The 20,602-nt window shown below is 37.6% G+C and overlaps 1 protein-coding gene across 2 annotated transcripts in view; it reads left to right on the top strand.

The window, feature by feature from the left end:
* Positions 1–7,194: 7,194 nt before the first annotated feature.
* Positions 7,195–20,602, top strand: part of RBBP8 (RB binding protein 8, endonuclease) — a 93,712-nt gene continuing 80,304 nt past the window's right edge. For both annotated transcript variants that reach the window (XM_047087079.1, XM_047087078.1), the window contains exons 1-2: positions 7,195–7,403; positions 10,323–10,528. In XM_047087079.1, coding sequence (XP_046943035.1) covers positions 10,420–10,528 — 109 coding nt within the window. In that variant the 5' untranslated portion in view covers positions 7,195–7,403; positions 10,323–10,419. The remainder of the gene's footprint in view (positions 7,404–10,322; positions 10,529–20,602) is intronic.

The raw sequence follows: 20,602 nt of genomic DNA, 5'->3' as shown, positions 1-20,602 counted from the left end.
GGCTCCTCACTCAGCTTGAAGCCTGAGGTGGGGCTTGATTCCAGGACCCTGGGATCATGACCTGAGCAGAAATCAAGAGTAGGATGCTTAATCAAGAATAGGATGCTTAACCAGGCACTCCTAAATCTTCCCTTTTTTTATTAGTTTATATTTCAAATACCTTAAAGCTCTGACCATATGATTTATCACCCAACCCAGGACATTTTTGAGAGTAGACAGGAGCCTTATTAATAATTAAACCAGAACAATAGACATTAACCAGAACTATTGCTGGTAAGCCTAGGGATATGGTCACTTTAGATAAGAAGCACATTAGATTTGTCTTAGTATCCTAAATAATCCTCAAAAAGAGTCACCAAAGGTGTGAGGTAAATTCAAACATAGTTTAATTTCACTAAACATTTCTAATACTTCTGATTATAAGAAGTAAAAGTGAAAAAGTATTGGCTAAAACTGAAGGTCTCCTTTAAGAACTAAATTCTGAATGTAAAACATTTTTGGAAAGGTAACTATCAAAGCTTCCTTAACCTCAGACTAACATATGGATTAGGAAAAGCGAAAAGCCAATATTTTAAACAGTCTATTTTTCTCATAGAATAGAAAAAATTGGGGCAAAAAAGGTCTGCCATTGTGTTTGAAGACGTGTAATTTGTGAGGCATGAGTGCATTAAAGATCACAACTATTTGTCAGTATTGAAGAAATTCATCAAAAATGGAAAAAATACCATATAAGAGGTGAATCATTAATTTTTTTAAGTGGACAAAGCAATGAATATTAAACGTGTTTGCTCCTGTGAGCCTATTAAGGAATGCTTTAACTAATAGAGTCCAACTGCCAGGGACTTATTCCTACAGTTACCCCTTCATATTTTTTTAAAATTTTTAATTAATTATTTACTTATTTCAAGAGGGGGGAGGGGGGCAGAGGAAGAGAGAGAGAGAATCTTTTTTTTAAATTCATTTATTTATTTTCAGAGAGAGAGGGAGAGACAGTGTACAGGAGGGCAGAGAGAAAGGGAGAGAGAATTCCAAGCAGGCTCTGCACTGTCAGTGCACAGTCCAGGGTGGGACTCAAACTCACAAACCATGAGATCATGACCTGAGCTGAAACCAAGAGTCAGACGCTCAACCGACTGAGCCACCCAGGCACCCGAGAGAGAGAGAGAGAGAGAGAGAGAGAGAGAGAGAGAGAGAGAATCTTAAGCAGGCTCCATGCTCAGCACAGAACCTGACCCGTGTCTGCATCCCATGATATGATCCGGGGATCACAACCTGAGCCAAAAGCAAGAGTTGGGGGGCTTAGTAGGTTGGGCATCTGACTTCAGCTCAGGTCATGATCTCACAGCTTGCGAGTTCGAGCCCCACGTCAGACTCTGTGCTGAGAGCTCAGAGTCTGGAACCTACTTCCGATTCTGTGTCTCCCTCTCTCTCTCTGCCCCTCCCCCACTCTCTTTCTCTCCCTCTCTCTCTCTCTCTCTCTCTCTCTCAAAAATAAGTAATAAAACATTTAAAAAATTAAAAAAAAAAGATTTGGACACTCAATTGACTGAGCCACCCTGGCACCCCCATAATATTTTCCATTTACATTACTGTAAATAAATACTGTTCCCACAGCTTCCATCATGGTAGCATTATACATATGTATATAGAATGCAAGTATAATACTGTATTTACTGGATAAAAAGGTACATATTAGTTTCACAAGATTCTCAAAATAAAATCTACTTTTCTATTCTACTTTCTTAGTGATCAATCTTAAATTCTTTTACCATCTCCACAGCAGATAAATGTCAGTGTTAAGATCTAAGGGCTAAATAACAAAATTCCTGGGCTCTATAAACCCATATGCATAGGTATGAAATACTGCCAAGCAGTCACTGTATTATAAAATGGCTGACCTGTAAGAAAAAGAAACTCCTTTCCATTCATAATGAATGATTTTGCAGTAATAGATCATTAACATTCTTGATCAGCCTGGCATTATTTAAACTAGGCAACTAAGCAAGTATACAGTTTATCATATAGTGTATCGGAATCTTTATCAAGTATAAAGGGTTCCTAAATTGGGCAAATTATATATCTAATAAAACTTTGCCCATTACTGATGTGAAATGAAGTAGCTAAGTGCATGATATTTAAGAACACAAATATCATTTTATAAACTATCAACTAGTTTATAAAAAGAAATGAAGAAGGTATATATAGCCATAGTAAAAGTCAAAATAAAGTTTCTTATATCTAAGTTAGAAGTTGGCCAGACTACATAAGGCTAATTTTTCTAATTGGAAAGCAATGTATAATTTTTAATGTTTGTTATAAGCACATTAATAACCACTTAAGACTGTTAAAATAAAAACTGTAATACTGACATCTTCTGAGAGTGTTAGGTATATCTTTTAAAACAATTATAAAACTGTTCAACCCAACTGGAATCTTGCCACCCTCAATTCAAATCATAAACAAAACATTTTGTCACTTAGGGCAAGATCATCAACTGACATAAACTCTTATCCCTAAACAACACTTAGAAATTACTGTAAACAATTAAATCAAGTGTTCAAATTGACACAAATGCTGACAGTGAACATAATTTTCTTTTGTCTCAAAAGTTCCTTTCCCACTTCTCTCTCAAACAGTCTTTTGTCTTGTTTTTAATAATTCTAAATAGTTCTTACTAATTCTAAATAGTTTTAAAATAATTCTGGCTGTAGGTAGACAGCTCACCCTAGTTTATTAAGTATTGTGTGTCCATATTAGAGGTGCTGACAGTATTATGTAAATAATCATAATGGGTTTAATCACTTTTAAATTTTTTGCCTGGGGATATAGGCCCTCAATGTTGGGTCAGGGGAGGGGAATGGGGTGATGTGGGGAGTGGGAAAGAGATGAGAAATGCCCAGCACAAACAGCAGAAATAGCCTAAGACTAGGAATCAGTTATCTGTGCCTTAGTCCTTGCTCCAGCCTGGTTCTTCAGGTAAACCATGTAACCTCACTTGTTCATTATACATCTAGGCCTGTGCTGTCCAATATAGTAGCCACTAGCCACATGTGGTTTTGAGCACTGAAATGCAGCTATCCAAATCCAGTTGTGCTATAAAGTCTCATTAATAAATTTTTCTATTGATTATATTTAAGCAATGGAGAGCCACTTAAGGATTTTAAGGAAGGAAATGCCAGGATCAGAAATAATGGTTTAGATCTCTGGCAGCTGTGTGGACACTGTATTAAGGTGAGGAAGACTGGAAGCAAGGAGACTGTATAGTCTAGGTAAGAAATAACACGGCCTAAACGAGGGTAAAAGGGAATGGAAAGGAAAGCACTAATTCAAAACTATTATTTAGGAATAACACCAATGTAATATTGTGATTCACTTGTCCTGACTCCATGGAAAAGGGTTTGATTTTATTCTAAGGTGATGGGAAGACCCTGGAATGTTTTTAGCAGGACAGCATTTTGTTCTGATTAAATCTGTTATCTGTTTAAAGGACTACTCTGAGTGCTGTACACCACAGTAAGGGGGAAACAGAAGTAGAAAGATAGTTGATCTAAAAAAAAAAAAGGAGTCTATTGCTGCAGAAGAGGTTTAAGATGCTGATGACTCCACCCCAAGGTGGATGCAGAAGAGGTGGGGAGAAGCAAGTGGATTTGAGTTACTTTGTGACTGCAAAATGGTATTGCCTAATTCACAGGGTTGAGAAAGGAAAAGTGAAGTTCAAGGAGACCACACCTTTTGACCCCAATTGTTCTAATTAACCTGGAGACTAGGGTGTCTGCTGAGAGTGAGAATACTGTACAGAGGCTTGAGGAAAATAGTGAAGGTTTGGAAGACAGCAAAGTAAACAAGAGCAGCTGAACAAAGTCTTTTTTAAGAATTAATTAATGCCCTATATGAGGTTTGAAGCCGCATAATTTTAGTGATATCAGTATAACCTGTTGTGTGATTTTTCCTTTGCAACCCTCAGCCATTCAACTATAGGAGTTAAGCAGACTGTAGTACCAACAAAAGGTTTCAGGTTTAAAATGATTTGAGTTAGATGATTTTAAAATCTACATATTTCCAAAATTCTACAGTTCTAAGAATCCTAGAGTTTTTACTGCTACCACACATTTTTTTCTTATTGTGGTTAAATGTACAGATGTACATATTATAAAATTAACCATTTGAATCATTTCATCACACAATTTTTAAGTCAAGCATCCTAATCAGGGGCCTCGAACGGATTATAGGTGTGCTAGGACATTAAAATCCCAGCCCTCAAGGGAGCATCGCTGGCCCTGGTGGCTGAAGTTCCAACTTCTGCTGCCTCTGGATGGAAGCAGCCTCATCTTTTTATCACAATATGTAATACAATTATTGCTTTTCTAAGCATTAAAAATGTTTGAGAACCACTGTTCAAAGCCATAAAGTTTTCCCACATATCTTTAGAACCTCATAATTTATTCCACCACGTGGGGTTTAAAGCTCCTATTGGGAGAGACTATGAGTATGCCCACTATTTCCACTGTTAAAGTGATCGCCATAAAATCTCACATGGATAATCTAAGAATTTTGAATGGATTCAAAGATTTTCTCTACTTACATAAAAAATAGTTAATCCCTTAAACTTTATTCATTTATCCACACAGTACTGACTTTATGGCAGGCACTGGGTTAGTTTCTGGAGGTAAAAAGGTGAACAAGACATGGTTTTGACCTCAAGAAACTTAGTCTAGTGGGAAAAGAAAATTATTCAAATATTTAAAACTGTAATAAGTGTAAGATGGGAACATACACAGTGCTATAAGAGGATTTAATAGAAAAGACTATTAAAACAAGATAAAACAATTAGTAAATAGCTGGGCAAAGGGCAGGGGCAGGTTTGGTTGATAATTCCAGAGGCAACAGCACGCAAAGACCTAGGAGACACTAAAAGGTCAAGGCCAGATGGCAGAAAATGATTGGAAATGAACCTGCAGAGGTAGTAGAGGCAGTTCAAAGTGGCTTTCTTCGAGGAGTAACAGTAGGCCACTGAACGGTTTAAGCAGCCATTTTCAGATTTATTTTTCAGGAAGATCATAGTAGCTACAATGTAAAGAAGTAGTCTCAAAGTGGGTAAAATTTAAGGTGGGAGGAGGAAAACAGATTTCTATTTTTTTCTCACCCTTTTAAAAAATGTCTTTAAAAATATGTTTGATAGTTATAAGATAACTCAGAAGTACCAATAAGGGATAGCTTTTTTCCAAGCACATACTGTGTCTATGAACACTGTACTAAGCAATTTACATGTACTAATTCATTTACTCTTCATAATCCTATATGGTTGGTACTATTATTATCCTCAGTTTACAGGTAAGAAAAATGAGACAGAGGTTAAGAAATCCATCCAAGGTCACTTGGTAAGGAAGTATTAGAGCAGTATTCGAACCCAGAAGTCTGTCGCCAGAGCCTGTGACTTACCCATTAGACTATTACCATTTTTCAGCAATACATATATACAATTTACCTTTTTTTTAAAAAGTAAGCTCTACACCCAGCATGGGGCTTCAACTCACACCTTGAGATCAAGAGTTGCTTGCTCTACAACTGAGCTAGCCAGGTGCCCCTATTTTTTTGTTGTTGTTCTTTTACATGCATGCAATTTAAAATTTAAATATATACATGAATTGAGAACAGATACTCATTTTTTTTTTCTGAACACCAGTGAAGAGAAAGGTTTAGATGGGGTTGTTGGTTGGATGGATATGGAAAGCAGACTAGCAGACTAGGTTAAGACACAATGGTATTTTTGGAATATTGTGGAAGTGATGAAAAGGGGATTGATTTGGGATATATTTGGTAAGTAAAACTGACAGAATTTGGTGGTAGTTTGGATAAGCGGGTTAAAGGGGGGAAAGGTGTCAAGGATGATTATTTGGATTCTGACTTATATAAATGCATTGGGTAGTGAAGCCATTGGCAGAGGCCAGAGGAACAAGTTACATCATTTTGTTCTGATGGTTTTTCTTCAGACCACAAGTACACTGTTCTTTCAGTGTACGGTTAAATGACAAACTGACTACAGGTTCTTCCCATTTATAACAAAACTTTCCATTATAAACATTTATACAAACAACTATGCCTCCTGTGTTGTATTAGAAATGGCAGTCAATTTTTCACCCATTTTCTTTAAAAGTGTTATGAAGTCTTGTAAACTTTGGAAGCAAATGATAGTTACTCTAACAGGGTAATGAAGATTTAGCAACCCTCTTCCCTAAAAATACCAACGTTCCTATAGCATTGCTCCAATGGTACAGGAACATCCTATTGGGTGAAATCCCGAGGAGTAAGCTCTGATATACATCCCTTAACATGAGTGAGTGGAAAAAATTAACTTTTATAGCTTGTATTTATGATTTCCTAAACACTACTTAAGTTTTAAAGTTTATAATACTATGCTTTATCTCCCTCCCAGGTCTCATAACTATTAAAGAACAGTATTGGACTGGTTTAAAAGATACTGTGATTGTAGCCTATTGTTTATTTTCAACTTCATTTGTAGAACTGCTAATGCTAAAATGGTTCTTTTAGAAATCAAGTAGGAAAACAGACTAACAGGCCTAACAGCCACAGAAAGTGTTGATTTAAAAAAAAATTAAATTACCTAACAGCTTGTTATCCCAACAAATAATGCTGCGCACTTCTGATTCCGTCTCATTTCAGGGTCCTCAGGAACTTTCCACTTACACATCGCTTTGCTACGTGGCCTCACCACCCAGTCCTGTCAGGTCACATCACTAATCTGCAGGTAATAGATAGCTACAAGGCAAAACGCTACCTTAGACTGATCCGTGTCCATTCCTTTATCAGTTAGTGTTAACTGTCCCTGTGGTAGTGGCCACTTACACAGGCTTTCCTGAAATATGCTAACGTCAGACACACTGGTAACACCACGGGCTTGAATTTCCCAGACGGAAATGCCTGAGTTTTCTCCAGCGCATCTCAAAAACGCCGTGGCGGCCGCCAGCTCCCGGAGCCGTCCCGTAAACAGCAGGGGCTGGCGCTCGACTCTCCAGTCACCACCCTTAATTTTGGAACACACGGGCCACGGAGCTCCTCCGCCAGAGGCGTGCGGTGCACCGCCTAGCTCGGCGGCCGGAGGAGGGGCGTGACGTGAAGGGAACTCCTCCGTGACGTCGAGCGGGCTCCGAGGGGGGCGGGCCTGGGCGCCTACAAGCCCGGCCGGCGGCCCTCGGGCCCTTCCCCACCCCCGGAAAGCGCGGGCCGCCCTGAGGGGCCGGCTTTCCCAGAAGGGGGTAGGCGGATTAGTGAGGGAAAGAGAAGAAAAGCGAGTGGCCGTTCCTTCACAGCCCCGGAGTCGTGTCTGCTTCCGTGCTGGGGCTTTCGAGAATCTTGAGGAAGACTTGTAAGCCGTGAATAAAAAGGTATCTCTTTCCCCAGACCCGGAGTGCTGGGTCTTAGCGGCTACTTCCGGTCAGGAGCTGCCGGCCGAACGTAGGCGTTTGGCCCCTGGGGTGGGGGTGGCCGTACGGCTTCGGGGCTGCCTGAGGAATAAGGCTGGAGCCCGGATAAACTCCGCTGGAGGTGGGCGGGAAAGGAGGACGAGCCCGCGCTCTCTGCGGTTCTTTGGTCTCCCGCGCTGGCTGAGGATTCGCTTACCCACTACGAGCCCGCCCCCGCGCATGCGCCGCCGGAGGTGGGGGGGGGGGTGCGCGGTGCTCGCTTCCCGCGTCAGTCGCGCTGCTGGTTTTTGGAGCGTTTGGGTGGCCGCGGTGCTGGGGGAGAGGTTGGTGGCTTCGGGTGCTGGGATGGGCATGGGAGCCTCTGGACCTCTGCTTTGCCCGTAAGAGGACCTGTCCAGTCCCTATGCGTTTGTCTCGGGCACCTGTGTGACTCCAGGCGCGGCTCTTGCCCTACCTGTGTGATAATACGTGCGGTGGGTGCTACTGGAAAGAGTTTACTGAGCACCTTCACTGTGGTTGGTGGTTTACAGTGCTACAGGATGCATAGAAATGTATTCAATTATTACAGACATTTGAGCCCGGAATGCACCTTGAGGCACAAGGTGCACATTTCTGCGAAATTAAGGCGCATCCTCGTGTAACCATAACGGTTCAAACCAAAAGAAATTCTGACAAAAGTGCTGGCCGTGCAGGATAGGCTTGAGATGGTTTTTCGAGCCAGAATTTGCAAGTTCAGTGTGGGTAAACTGTTTTTATGTGGTGAAAAAACCCTTTTTTTTTTTTTTGCTACCTCTCAGGGTACGTTAACGAATGCTTATTTTATTTACACTGTTTTAAGCAATTGAATACTATGCAATTTTAAAATATTCATTGAAGTCATTAAAATTTTGTTTTAAACTATTACTTAATAGAACTAATTACTGTTGGGGGGGCCTCCTTTATTTTATAAAATATTTATTTATTTTTGGGAGAGCACAAGCGGGGATGGGGGCGGTCAGAGAGAGAGGGCAGAGGATGGGAAGCTGTTCTTGGCCGACAACAGTGAGCCCAGTGCTGGGCATGAATTCGTAAACCATATATATGATCATGACCTGAGCCGAAGTCTGTCCCTCAGTTGACTGAGACACCCAGGTGCCCCATCTTAGGCTACTGGAAAGTATTTTGCAGTTGATTAACATCGCTAGAGTATGAGGGCCACCCACACCCCCATTTAGCTGTGTTGGACCTAACAGAATGACCTTGGGAAAGTCACTTTATTTGTTAAACCTGTTTTTCCAACTCTAAAGTGAAATTAGTAAAAGTAGCTGTTTTATAGAGTTCTCAAGATTAAGTTTAAAAATGACTATAAAGCAGCACGGTATCTGGCATATAGTAAACAAATGGTGGCTTTTACTGACAGTAGTGTAAGCCTGTTTATCTTTTAAGGTTAAGAAATAGAATTCAGGCCTCTCTGGAAATGAAGCTGTGTTAATTCACCCAATCCCTCTTTTAAAAACTCTGTTGTGGAAATAATATACACAAGAGAGAGACCCATCCATTACAGTTTCAATAATTGTCAAAGCAGGCCTACTGGTTTCATCTCCCTACCCGGCATTCATGTTTTGTTTTAGCTGGAGCATTTGAAAGCAAATCCAGAACAGGTGAGTTTACCTGTAAACGTATCAGTATATATCTCTTTAACAGCTAAGGACTTTTTTTTTTTTTAAATATGAGCAAATTATACCCAAGACAATTAAAAATAATGCGCTAATATTCTCTAAAATCCAGTACATGTTCAGTTTTCACTGTCTCAACAAAGCCTAATCACAGTTGTTTTCTGTTTTTAAATTAAGTAGGCTTCATGCCAAACGTGGGGCTTGAACTCATGACCCTGAGATCAATAGCTCTACATAGTGAACCAGCTGGGTGCCCCCAATCACAACGTTTATAAAACTTAAGAGTGTATTTTTCCAGTCTTCTCCTTTAGAAGTGTCATTGCTTATTTTAGCTTCTTCATTAGAGACCTTGAGAAATGATTAGTAAGAAACACTTAAATCAGTTTGGGCATGTTAGTAATGGTAAGTCATTGGCTAAGGAGCCATATGTGAGGTTTAGTAAACTTACTAATTGTTTTCTTTTTTTAGTGGTAGCTAGTTAATGGTTTCAACTTAAGAACACATTAAAATATTTATGAATCCACTTGAATTCTCAGTATCCTGTTGCTTCCTTCAGGGGCTTACACAAGTAATTATCATTCACCTCTACCCTAAGAGGGACACAAAATAGCCTTACCCTTTTTGTCTTGTTACTAGACGTTTCTGTATTCATAGTTCTTTGCTGTGCCTGTATCTTGCTCACTGATTTCTCTTGTAATAAGAAAGGTATTCAGCTGTTCGTGTGTATTAATCACAAACATCTTTCTTGCTCTTTTGTAAGGCATGTGCTTCTATGTATATGTAGATGTATATATGTGAATACTGTTTAAGTCAAGGATATTCAGAATGTTTTCCAGTTATTGGTTCAGTATATTGTTGCACTTCATATCAACTGAAAAGTTTAACAAAAAATAAATTCTTTTTAGAACGTTGAATTATTCAATGCTGATCATGAATGACTATAAACCTCTCAATATCAGAAACATCTCAATTTGAGTAATTATTCCTTTCTAGGAGGAATAAGAGAAAGTTTGCCTTAAAATTTAGCTTAACTAAAGACCAAATAACTGAAATCAGGGTTCTCAGCATAATTGTCTTTACTTCCCATTCCCCAGATTCTCAAAATGATTGAGTGTAGGTAAATAAGGAAAACTTGAGAATAGCTGGCTAAGCTTGAAGATATTCTAACTTAAAATTACATACAGATAAATGTAAAATTCATTTGTGTTGCAATCTGTTGTTTCAGGTATTTCAACTGCCCAAGACAACTTCATACCTATATAATGTAACAGAAAAAGTCAGAAAACATTAGGCAAATAGAAGTGTGGAGCATATTAAGAAAGATGAACATCTCTGGAAGCAATTGTGGAAGCCCTAGTTCTATAGATATATCTAATGACTTCAAGGAACTTTGGACAAAACTAAAAGAGTATCATGATAAAGAAGTACAAGGTAAGAGTCTTTTTTTTTTTTTTTTTAATAGTACACCAGTATTCTATTGAGACTAAATAGTTATAACTTTGTGTGACAGTTCAGAGATCTCATTTTTAAGGGACCTAATAAAGGTAATTTTTTGTGAGTCATTTATGATTGAGTTGTTGCTCTATAACTATAGACACCTACTATGGGATGTAGTTTTTGCACATCTTATAGTTATTTACTATGGTAATATGTGTGGTGTGGTGGAAACGGCATAGAAATTGTTGACTGAAGACCTGGATGTGAATTCCGAATTCATTTATCTACTTGATCTGTGATCTCAGCCAAGATATATAATCTCTAAACTTACTTTTTTTCCTATAAAATTATGTGGAGGATTCTTTACAGCCATTAAAATACTAAAGTTATTCTTCAAGCTTTTGGGAATCTATTTGCTACCAAGCACTGAGATATGAAAGTGAATGGCAGTTTGCTTTCAAAGAGCCTGGAGTCTAGTAGAGATAGAGCCATGTAAACAGATAATTACAGTATAATGAAATAAATGCTAAAAGGTTTATGTGAAGTGCAATGAGTGTGAGGAGAATTGAGCAATTGTGGTTGAGATGAATATATAATTATTATTTGTGATTGTGTTAAAACGTACTCCAGATAAAAGAATTTTCTCTTAAAGGTAGACTCAACGTTTGGTATTAATATCTGTCTAATTCTGTTACTTTAACATAATACGTTTTTCCCATGGGCGGAAATTGCTTGGTATTATGTTTGTTTCTTGCTGCGACCATAGGTTTAATACTATAGTACTTGACAGCCTTCACATTACACTGGAATGCCATTAAAATATGATCCACCTAATCTTACTTACATTTTCAAAGAAAAAAATATTTCATCTGAAAGAAAATATGAAGAATAAAAAAAAAAAAAACCCAATCCTCTAAATTAGACTATATTCTCTATCTTTTGAATGTCTAGATCGATCAAAAACTTTTCAGGTATTCTCTTTATATTTTAACCAAATCAGATTGGTTCAAAAGAATGCATCATTCATCAGAGATGAGCACTAATGGATCCTGGGGTCATGAGTGTTCCTAATGCTGAGAATGGTTTTTTTTTGTCCATGTGTTGCTTTTTTGTACTTAGTTATAATTACCTTTGCCCCAGTTTTCTGGAATGGGCAGACAAAGACTGTATATGGTCAATTTGAGAAAATATATAAATGGCAATAAAATTTGTTTCTTCCTGTTGGGTAAAACCAAAGCAATAAATGACAATTTTCTCATTAAAAAAAAAAAAAACAGAAACCATGATACACCTGGTATGTGGGTCTGTGTTAGAACTTTTCTGTGGTAAATGTAGTTTTTGGCAGAACCTCATGATAATGGACTCATCATGAATTAATGAAACATGGACCCCAGAAGTATTCTTGCATACCCCAGTGTACTGGCAGACTCTTGTTCAAGAAAAGTTTTGGGGTACACTTACTATATGCCATACCTTATGAATAAGAATGAATCATATATAGTTATCTGGGAACATAAAGGAAGAACCGGGTGTGTGTGCCCTTGAGAGAGATTGATTGATTGATTGATTGATTGATTTACTGTCAAATCAGGCTTTACCATTGAAATGAGTCTAATTAACCAGACAAAGAAGATTGTAGGAGGGGAACGTTTTAAGAGAATAGCTTAAGCACAAGTTTGGCAGTAACAGCTTGATTTTAATCAAAGAACTGTAGATAAGTTGGTATAGCTCACAGAGAAAATGAGGTAAGTGATGGGAATTTATTGGTCAGGTGGAAAGAGGATGGTGCTAGAAAGGTAGATAGGTTCAAATTATGTAAAACATTATGTACTATGCTAAAGAGATTGTTACCATGCTTTATCTTTAGGATTAAGTCTAAAATTTTCATTTTCAGTGCTTACTTCTATTACTTGTATAGGTAGTGCTGTGTTGAGAAAGAGGCTATGTGATGTACTTGTTAGTTAAATCTGAGTTCTGGATCTAGGCTGCCAATATTTGAAAGCCATCTCACCCTTGAAGGTGGTGACCTTGTGCAAGCTATTTAACTTTATGGTGCACCAGATTCCTTATCTATAAAATAAAGATACTAATAATAGTTACTTCACATTATATTAAATATTTTAATATATGTAAAACATTTTGAAGAGTTTATGGCACATAGTAAGCAATATATGTACTAGCTGTATGTGTTTAGATATTAGAATGCTGTCCTTTCTGAAGCAGCACCGTTATAATTATCTGTGCCCGCTGTGGACTATCCCAGCCAGATACAGTGAGATACTATAAAAAAGTTATAACAGAGATTTCACATACTGATTACTTTTATGTTGCTCTTTATGATTTTTGAAACTGCTAATTTCTAGAAAGAAACAGAAAAAGAATGGCCAAAAAAATAAACATGAGAAAATTTAAATGGTTAAGAAATCTTGGAAAATTCTTACTTTTATCTCTTCTTGGCGAGGGGGAGAAGTGGGGATACTTACTTTTTAAAAATTTCCATGAAATATACATAAAATTTTTCATCTTAACTGTTTTTAAGTGTACACTTCAGTGGCGTTAAATACATTCATGATGTTGTGCGACTATCACCACCATCCATCTCCAGAGCTCTTCATCTTGTAAAACTGAAATTTTATACCTATTAAACAATAACTCCCCATTTATCCCTGCCTCCAGCCCCTGGCAGCCACTATTCCACTTTCTATCTCTGTGATTGTGACCATTCTAAATATCTCATAACAGTCTTTTTGTGACTGGCTCATTTCACTTAGCATAAGGTCTTCAAGTTTCATCCATATTGTAGCATATTACAGAATTTTTTCTCTTTTAAGGTATATACAATATTCCATTGTATATACCACATTTTGCTTATCCATTCATACATCCATTGTTGGACATTTGAGTTGCTTACATCTTTTGGCTGTTGAGAATAATGTTGCTCTAAACAGGAGTGTACAAGTAATCTTTAAGACCCTTCTTTCAACTCCTTTGGAAGTGTATCTAGAAGTGGGATTGCTGAATTATATGATAATTATATTTTTAATTTTTTGAGGAATTACCATACTCTTTTCCATTTTTACATTCCCACCAGCAATGCACAAGTGTTAAGTTTCTCCACATTCTTACCAACACTTGGTATCTTCTGTTTTCTTTTATTTTCTTTTGATAGTCGTAGCCATCCTAGTGGATGTAAGGTGATACTGTGATTTTGATTTGCATTTACCTAAAGATTAGTGATGTTGAACATTTTTTCATGTACTTACTGGCCATTTGTGTATCATTGGAGAAATGTTTATTCAAGTCCTTTGTCTATTTTTTTTTTAACGTTTATTATTGAGAGACAGACACAGAGTGTGAGCAGGGGAGGGGCAGAAAGAGGAGGGGGAGACACAGAATCTGAAGCAGGCTGCAGGTTCTGAGCTGTCAGCACAGAGCCCGACGTGGGGCTTGAACTCACAAACCGCAAGATCATGACCTGAGCTGAAGTTGGATACTTAACCACCTGAGCCACCCAGGCGCCCCTCCTTTGTCCAATTTTTAATCAGCTTTGGTTTTTTGTTGTTGAGTTGTAGAAGTTCTTTATATATTCTGGATATTACTCTTTTATCAGATACATAATTTGCAAATATTTTCTCCCATTCTCTGGGTTGCTTTTTCATTCTGTTCATTGTGTTCTTTGACATACAGAAGTTTTAAATTTTGATATAATCCACTTTATATTTTTCTTTTGTTGCCTGTGCTTTTGGTGTCTTACCCGAGAAATCATTGCCAGATCTAATATTATTTAGCTTTTACCCTGTTTTATAGTTTTAGCTCTTATGTTTGGATCATTCATCCACTTTGAGTTACATTTTGTATATGATACAAGGGCCAAATTTCATTCTTTTGTGTGTGGATATCTAATATTCCCAGCACCATTTGTTGAAAAGACTGTTTCCCCATAGAGTTTCTGGGCACCATTGTCAAAAACCATTTGATCATATATACAAATATGAGTATACTTCTGGACTTCCTCTTCTGTTGGTCTACACATCTGTCTTTCTGTCAGTACTATTATTGTAACTTTTAGTAAGTTTTGAAATCAGGAAGTGGGATCTCTAGTTTTGTTCTTCTTCAGGTTTGTTTTGTCTATGTGGAGTCCCATGAGATTCCATATGAATTTAGGACAGCTTTTTCTATTTCTGCAAAAATCATCATTGGACTTTTGATACAGATTGCATTGAATCTGTAGATTTCTTTGAGTAGTATTGACATCTTAACCATGTTAAGCTTTCCAGTCCATGAATATGCCAAGTCTTTCTATTTATTTATGTATTTTTAATTTCTTTAAGGAATGAATACTTGATAATTTTCAGTGTACAAATCCTTCATCTCTTTGGGTAAGCTTATTCCTAAGTATTCTTTTTTTTTTTTTTTTTTTTTTAACGTTTATTCATTTTTGAGAGGCAGAGACAGAGTGCAAGCAGGGTTGGGGCAGAGAGAGAGGGAGACACAGAATTTGAAGCAGGCTCCAGGCTCTGAGCTGGCTGTACAGAGCCCTATGCGGGGCTCCAACCCACAAACCATGAGATCATGACCTGAGCGGAAGTCGAACGCTTAATCGACTGAGCCACCCAGGTGCCCCCTAAGTATTCTTTTTGATGCTATAAATAGAATTGTTTTCATTTCCTTTTTTTTTTCTTGAAGTTTATTTTTTTTTTAGTAATCTATACACCCAGTGTCAGCTTGAACTCAAGACCCTGACATCAAGAGTTGCATGTTCTTCCGACTGAGCCAGCCAGGCATCCCTCATTTCCTTTTCTGATTATTTGTTAGCGTGCAGAAACAAAATTGGTTTCTGTGTATTGATTTTGTATCCTGCAACTTTCCTAGAAGTCTTTACTTATTGTGTTTTTGTTTTTTTTTTTAATTTTTGAGACAGAGAGAGACAGAGCATGAATGGGGGAGTGTCAGAGAGAGAGGGAGACATGGAATCTGAAGCAGGCTCCAGGCTCTGAGCTGTCAGCACAGAGCCCGATGCGGGGCTCAAACTCACGGACCGTGAGATCATGACCTGAGCCGAAGTCGGACGCTTAACCGACTGAGCCACCCAGGTGCCCCTAATTGTGGTTTTTTAAATTCCTAGCTGAAGTAAACATTAGAAACTCTTTACTTTTTTTCATTATGAAAAGTTGGAGTTCAGCTACCTCTACTATGCGTGCATCCTTTATGCTCTGTTGTGTTCATTCGTTGACCATTCTGTTTCATGTTTTCATTAAAGCCCTCTTTCAGCATATAGGATTGCTGATGTAATTGAGGTACAGTTGTGTTCATTTAGAAATCAAGGTATCTATTATTGTTTAATCTATTTTTTTAACTTAAGCTTTTTTCTAAATCGTCAAAACACAAAGTAAAAAAAAGTTTCCCACCCCCACAACACAAACTGGTAACCACTTTTATAATCTTTTGTGTTTATATTCAGTGTTCAATTCTAATTTAAAGTTTAAGTGTTTTTTTTCATTTTTTTTTTTAGGAATTATTACATATATACAAAAGTAAAGAAAATCATAAAATGAACTCCTATATAGTCATCACTCAGCTTGAACTATCATCAATAAATGGCCAGTCTTATTTTACTTGTATTCCATGTACTTCTCTATCCCTCTTTCACTCAGTTATTTTGGAGTCTCTGACATAATTTATTTATAAATATTTAGTATGTATTTGTAGTAGGCTTTTTAACTAGAAAGAACCATTATCACGCTAACAAAACAAATAATTAACATCTAGTACCTATTAGATGATAGTGTTCAATTTTCCACAATTGTCAAAAATATCTTTATAGTTCAAATCTGTATCTAAAAGACATCTCTGTGATGTGTGATTACTATGTTAATTTTTTCAATGTAATTTTTGTATGTTTCTTATGAAATTAAGTATCTTTGCTAATGTTTAAGAGTGATTTATGTTTTTTATGAACTGTTACATACTTTATTGCTTCCTTTCTTTTCTTTTCTTTTTCAAGTTTATTTATTTTGAGAGAGAATGAGCAGGGAGGGACAGAAAGAGTGAGGGGAGAGAGAGAATCCCAAGCAGGCTCCACACTGTCAACGTGGAACCTGACACCGGGCTTGAACTCACAAACACTGAGTTCGTGACCAGAGCTGAAGTCAAGAGTCAGATGCTTAGGGGCGCCTGGGTGGCGCAGTCGGTTAAGCGTCCGACTTCAGCCAGGTCACGATCTCGCGGTCCGTGAGTTCGAGCCCCGCGTCGGGCTCTGGGCTGATAGCTCAGAGCCTGGAGCCTGTTTCCGATTCTGTGTCTCCCTCTCTCTCTGCCCCTCCCCCGTTCATGCTCTGTCTCTCTCTGTCCCAAAAATAAATAAACGTTGAAAAAAAAAAAAAAACAAAATTATTAAGAGTCAGATGCTTAACTGATTGAACCACCCAGGTGCCCCATTGTTGCTTATTTTCTAGGATTGTTGGCCTTTCTCCTCTAAATTTCTAGGACCTGTTTAGTTCAAATATTTGAAAAATTGGGAATTCAAATTTGTTGTTAGTGATAAAGATCTTATTTTAAAGTAAACTGTGCTCATGGTCATATGTCTAAGGATAAATATGAATATTTTACATTAATTCTGCTCATTGACTATACTGTTTTCCCCAGAAAATCTATCGTAAAACTTTGAGGAACAATTCTGAGTTTTAGTACTGACTTGCTATTCATTCAGTGAGGGTCGTTAGATTATATGTTAAGAATGATAGCAGTTGCTGAGGATACAACAGTGAAGAAGACACAGTGAGTTTTGGGGGCTTTGAATTCATTTTTTTAGGAAAATATATAATATAATTGTACAGTGAAATGGTAGCAAAAATAAGCCACATACGAGAGAGTCTGCCTTGGTAACCCAGTAACAACATTGTAATCAGCTACATGCACTACTTATAAAAACTGAGAAGGAATAAACAGTCTGACAATTTATGTTGAAGAGCAGCAGTATCTTCTTTTTGGTTTCTCATGCTGTGACTGCATCACATAGGTTTACCAATAAGAACAGCTTCAAGTTTAAACTATTATGGGAGTGTCACTGCTACATATTATAAAACTTACCCTAGGTGATCTGGAAGTGAAGCAAATATAATATCTTGAAATATTTTTAAACAGAAGCAGACATACTTGAGTTGTTAATAAGCATTTGATAGGAAACTAGTATTCTGCCATCTTCAAGCATAAGGTTAGGTTCTTTATTCTTCAAATGATTATTTCTGTTGTTTTATAACTGGTTTTAAGAAGATCATTAAGTTTTTATTAGGCAGAGTCCCTATCTTACTCATCTTTACATCCCTGTAGGTAAAAGTACTTGGCACATACTAAAAAATTAATAAGTGGTATATGAATGAATTGCATAGTTTATAGCTTGGTCAATGTGATATTTTCTTGAACATCAGTATTTTAAATCCCATTATATATGAAAGTATCAACTTTAAAAATTTTTTGACATTTATCTGTTGTTGAAAGACAGAGAGCACTAGTGGAGGAGGGGCAGAGTGACAGAGGGAGACAGACTCTGAAGCAGGGTCCAGGTTCTGGGTTGCCTGCACAGAACCCAACGCGGGGCTTGAACCCACAAATTGTGAGATCATGATCTGAGCTGAAGTCGGACACTTAACAGACTGAGCCACCCACCTGCCCTGAAAATATCAATATTTTATATCTGTTTAAAATCTTGAGGGGCGCCTGGGTGGCGCAGTCGGTTAAGCGTCCGACTTCAGCCAGGTCACGATCTCGCGGTCCGTGAGTTCGAGCCCCGCGTCGGGCTCTGGGCTGATGGCTCAGAGCCTGGAGCCTGTTTCCGACTCTGTGTCTCCCTCTCTCTCTGCCCCTCCCCCGTTCATGCTCTGTCTCTCTCTGTCCCAAAAATAAATAAACGTTGAAAAAAAAAAAAAATTTAAAATCTTGAAATATTTTACTACCCATTTACTTTAAAATTTCTGTTTTTAGACAATACTATAGAAAGCTGGGAAAGGAAAAATAAGTCCCCATTCTACAAGAATGGCATCTGTGCTTTTTTGTTTATTCTTTCCTACTTTTAAAAGAAATGTGTGTAGCTTTATGCATTGTTGTGATCAATATTCATAGTGTTTTACATGTGGCTTTTTTTTTTTAATGTTTATTTTTGAGAGCGAGAGAGAGACAGCACAGGTTGAGGGAGCAACAGAGAGAGGGAGGCACAGAATCTGAAGCAGGCTCCAGGCTCTGAGCTGTTAGCACAGAGCCCGACACGGGGCCGCAACTCGTGGACCGCGAGATCATGATCTCAGCCCAAGTCGGAAGCTCAACTGACTGAGCCACCCAGGCGCCCCATATATGGCTTATTTTTAAGTATTATTTCGTTATTTAAACTGTGCTTGCTTTTCCATGTTGCACATAATCATTTTAGAATTTTTATATATGCCCATTTAAAATTGGGTCGGGGTGCCTGGGTGGCTCAGTCGGTTGAGAGCATTGGACTTCAACTGGGATCATGATCTCGTGGTTTGTGGATTTGAGCCCTGTGTCAGGCTTACTGCTTGCTGTCCACGCAAAGCCTGCCTCAGATCTTCTGTCCCCCTCTGTCTCTGCTCTTCCCCTGCTTGTGTGGTCTCTCACTCAAAAATAAAGAAACATTTTTAAAAAATAAAATAAATAAAATTGGGTCAGTTTTATTTTTAGGCTCTTAATTTAACAGGGATAAAATATTTGGCAGATTTCTTCATGTTCCTTAGTGTTTCAGGGTCTTCAGGAAACCCTTACTTTATGATGAGGAAGAGTCAAGAAAATAATATACTTTTTTTTTAATGTTTATTTATTTTGAGAGAGAGAGAGTGTGAGCACATGTGTGCATGAGTGGAAGTAGGAGCAGAGAGAGAGGAGAGAATCCCAAGAAGGCTCCATGCTGCCAGTGCTAAGCCTGATGTGGGGCTTGACCTCCCAAACCATGAAATCATGACTTGACCCAGAATCAACAATCGGATGCTTAACTAACCGAGCCACCCAGGTGCCCTAATACACACTTTTTAATAAGAAACAACATGCCAAATTCATCAGATTATACTACATATAAAACTCACAAATATTACATGGTGGATAATTCTTCTAACTTGTGGACTCCTCATAGCTATTCTCTAGTACTCATCACACTCTCAGGAGAGTCAGTTTATATACACTGAAAATGTTAAAAGAGGAATACAGCAGGTTTCAGTATATTTAGCTAATACCCAAGTGCTTTATGAATGGTAGGTATTGGATATACATGTGAACTGATGAGAGAAGATAATTTCTGGTTCATTATAATATGAGATTGATCAGAGTTCTTTTTCCAATTTCAAAATCCCTTATGGATTCTTAAAGGTATTAAATGAGCACTATTGTTTTTAAAAAAATAATGTTATTTAAAAACATTTGGGTTCAGATGAGGCAAATTTGCTGAAAGCAGACTTTTTATGTATTCTACACAGTTCCATATAAAATTAGATCTTCCAACTGTGTGATAACATCAAAGACATGCCTGAAGGGTACTTAATTTTTTTGAAAGTGGGGGATCCACTTGGAGAAACCCGTATAAGAGGCTATTTGAAAGACATCAAACATGGACTTGTCTGGACTTTGCAGGTTTTGAAGTATATATAGAAATCAAAATTGACTCATTACTTTTAAACCTTTATGTCAGTTTAAAAAACAGAGAAGAAATGTTTTGAATGGTAGTACTTGAAACATATAATTTTTACTTAGATGTCCAAGAAACTCTTCCCATATACATGGGAACTTATATACATCTGAATACACCCACTGTATCTTGAGATTTTTTTTTTTTGCTTCATTTGACCAAAACATAATAAAATGATAGATAAACATGTCATATGCAAGACAGTTTGTACACTGATCACAAGAATATATTAAGCTATATGCATTCTTTTAAAGCTGGCGGGGAAAGAATAAAGTCTCCCAACTTCTATTGAACAGCAGTATGCAAAGACCATTTTTGTTGGAAAAGTCTGGAGACATTTGTGACTGAGTTTTTAATATTTTTTATCTTTAGTAAAATTGTAT

Source organism: Lynx rufus, unplaced genomic scaffold (genome assembly GCF_022079265.1).
Source record: "Lynx rufus isolate CCGP_SWC_20201006 ecotype Redwood Valley unplaced genomic scaffold, mLynRuf1.p SCAF_22, whole genome shotgun sequence".
Taxonomy (NCBI): Eukaryota; Metazoa; Chordata; class Mammalia; order Carnivora; family Felidae; genus Lynx; species Lynx rufus.
The sequence above is the reverse complement of the archived record's forward strand: the minus strand, read 5'-3'. Positions and strand labels throughout refer to the sequence as shown.